The 3,201-nt window shown below is 39.1% G+C and overlaps 1 protein-coding gene across 2 annotated transcripts in view; it reads left to right on the top strand.

Annotated features, from left to right (window-relative positions):
• The first annotated feature begins 2,594 nt into the window (after nucleotides 1-2,594).
• The window catches only part of LOC106943196 (zinc finger protein 70-like), a 9,292-nt gene continuing 8,685 nt past the window's right edge, over nucleotides 2,595-3,201 (top strand). The window contains exon 1 of one of the 2 annotated variants that reach the window (XM_015026537.1): nucleotides 2,595-2,882. In XM_015026537.1, coding sequence (XP_014882023.1) covers nucleotides 2,684-2,882 — 199 coding nt within the window. In that variant the 5' untranslated portion in view covers nucleotides 2,595-2,683. The remainder of the gene's footprint in view (nucleotides 2,883-3,201) is intronic. The other variant, XM_015026538.1, reaches the window with a different exon arrangement.

Here is a 3,201-nt window from a genome sequence, read left to right as displayed (position 1 = left end):
AGAGATCCGTCAGCGGCGATAGTTGCTGCAGCTCCAGCTGCTGCTGAACGGGGCTGAACAGGAACTGATTTAGCTGCTAGCTCAGATGCTACAGACGTTGATAGCTTTGTAACTCAGCATAAACAGACAAACGAAGCTGAAGTTGGTTTCCGATTCAAGCTTCCAATTCGGAAAATGGCTAATTTAATTTTTCGCCACCTTCCCCGTCTTTAATCGACTGAAGTTTAAAAACTACGACACCTAGATACTTCAAACCTGGAATGGATTATTCTGCTCTAATAGCAGACTATTTATAACCATGCTTGGGATTTGTGAAACTTCACTAAAGATAAGATTACTATTCACACTTGTTCCATGCAGTTTTTTTCAAATTAAATTCTATTTCAAAACCACTGTATTAATCCCAATGGGAAATTGAATCTTGGTGTAACTCATTAATTCTTCAGTTATTGTAGATGGTGATGGCTGTTGGAAGGAAAGATCTTCTGCAGCGGTCTGTTAAGTGGAGTTTCAGAAATCAGAAAAAGGTTTCACAAATTGAAATTGGAAACCAACTTCAGCTTCGTAACAGAAAACGTGTTTGAGTCAAACCCCATGACTAAATACTAGAGATGTGCCGATCAGGTTTTTTCCTGCCGATACCGATACTGATCACCCATGAGGGCCNGGTACCAGACTGGGGCCTCTGGACTAGTTGGAATTTTTGTAATTGGCATTTTGACTAGCATAGTGAGGTTAGGGTCTTTGTTGGTATGAGGTTTAGTCCTTGTCAAGCCTGTACTGATTGTGGTAGAAACAGATCAGTCTCTGGGAGACATCCACTGAGAGAGAAATCGTAGGACAGCCAACCGGTAAAATGGCACCAGAAAAATCCAGGTGCTGCCTGAAAGTCCCATAGTAGGCTGTTGTACATCCTTCTTAGCAGGTGGTTATGGTTGTTCCCAAAGGACTGGTAAAACCTGTCTTCATGAAGTGCATTCGTTTTTGGATTATGTTGCAATTTTTCTGCGTAATTCCTTCTGCTTTTCTGTCATCACATCTTCCCCTTTGTAGCAAATCAGTAATTTTTGATTGAGAAGTTAACACTGCTTCCCCATGCGGCTCAGTTGAATGAGCGCTGTCTGGGTGAAGCTTAATGAGTGAATTTACGCCTAGACTTCATTTGCTGTTTTTCACTCTGTGCTGTTCTTAACAGAAAAGACTGTAAACGCAGTATTAAAATACCAAATGATTCGTTAAGTTGAAAAAGTAAAACCAGTTTTTTTTATCATGCTTGAACACATTTTATTGAATTCTGACACATTAAATAACAGATGTTGTTTCATTGTGGACAATTTTTTGGAGGCTCAACTCCAAAATAAATTATTATGTTGCTTCCAAATTCGAGTCAGACTTCTTGGATATATTTTTTATGTGATGCTTAGTAATTAAAGGAATGAGATGTTTAGCTGAATCTGATGCACAATGAGAGAAAAACTGACAAAGTTGTTCAACATGTGATCAATTATGACACCTAAACACACATTCTGTGAAGACCAGGAGATACAAAAACTTCTTAAAGAAATTCTTCTTGTTTGGACTGAACAGTAAACAACAGTAATTAAAATCTGCTTGCATAAACAGCTTGTGTCTCAGTATTTGCTGTGTATGTCTTACTCCAACAGACCGGGATTAGCTCTGAACAGATAATGAGCCATTCATTTGATTCTGGTGTGATGGAGCAGGGATGCATCTGATGATCTGAAACTTGCAGATGGTAGCTCCTGAGGACCGGACTTGAGTAACCCTGTTGTAGCCTTTGGCTGCTGCTGAACACTGTTACCTTCAAGTCCTCTAAGCAGATCCACAGGGGTGTTCAGTAAATATGGATGTTTGCTTTTGATCTCAGAATAACTTTTAATTTTTACTGCTAAAAACAAGTAAAACAAAAAACAATATGATTGACAGAGGCCCTAATTTTTTTTATATTTATATAAAAAATAACCCTTATCTGTCAAAGGCCCTAAGACGTGTCCTAACTTTCCCCTCTGTATGCAAGCTAATATGTTGGCACTGAAATTTAGCATGCCTGCAGAAAAAGTGAAAGTGTTTCTTTTTGGAACTTATTGCACCATGTTTTATATGGCTCACCTGTGGTGCAACTACAGCAAGACTATGAGGAAGAAACTGGAAGTAGCCAATAAGGATGCTTTCAGAATCCTCCTAAAATTTTCACTATTAACATCTTCAAGTCAAATGTTTGTTATGAGTAACAAACCAACTTTTCATGCATTGCTGAGGAATTTCATGTATAAATTTATGCGCCACTTGGATGTAACAAACAACTTAATAAAACCCCTGACAACTGCAACATATATTAGATATATTTCTAGCTTTCTTAACTATTGGAATAATTGTTTATCTTCTTTGTGGTGTCTTTTTTTTACTTGATGATTTGTGCATTTAATTTCTTTTCTAAATGGCCTGGACTACTTCTTGTATCGAAATAAAGACTCATGAACTAATACAAAGTTGCTTTTTTTCTTCCCTATTTATCGCCTGACCACACTCCAGTTCAGTTGGGGGCGGTATTGCACCAATTTTGTTCTACATCAACCGCCAAGAAAACATCGAAGAAGAAGCCCGCATACGCTAAGCTAGAAACCTGTTGCATTGTCCCGTCTTAGCTAATATTTCAGCAACCATGTCTTCAGTTCAGCATCTCAGAGAGTTTATCAGAGAGCGACTAACTGCTGCTGCTCAAGAAATCTTCACAGAGGTTGAAAAAACCATCATTTGCTACGAGGAAGAGCTCGATGCTCAGCGCAGGATGATGGGGATCGACTGGAAACCACAAATTAAGCTACACAGAGTCGGTTCGGAGCTGCAGAGACAAAGTTCTGGTAGGTCTGGATAAAGGTGCTGATGTTTTCACTGCAGACAGAGATCCGTCAGCGGCGATAGTTGCTGCAGCTCCAGCTGCTGCTGAACAGGAACTGATTTAGCTGCTAGCTCTGATGCTACAGAGGCTAGCACAAACGTGTTTATGAGTCAAGCCCCCTGACTAAATATATTACTCCACTTGTCATTAATGGAAATGGAAATTTGGAATACAAGGTGTAAATTCTTCATTTATAATTTCAGACGTGACTTTGTAAATCAGAGCAGTGAAGAGTATTAGTAAGGAGACACAGGATGAGCTGTGTTGTTTTTTTTTCCATA

The sequence above is a fragment of the Poecilia latipinna genome, unplaced genomic scaffold (assembly GCF_001443285.1).
Source record: "Poecilia latipinna isolate Pla-1442-1.1 unplaced genomic scaffold, P_latipinna-1.0 Scaffold4972, whole genome shotgun sequence".
In the NCBI taxonomy this organism is placed as follows: Eukaryota; Metazoa; Chordata; class Actinopteri; order Cyprinodontiformes; family Poeciliidae; genus Poecilia; species Poecilia latipinna.
The sequence above is the reverse complement of the archived record's forward strand: the minus strand, read 5'-3'. Positions and strand labels throughout refer to the sequence as shown.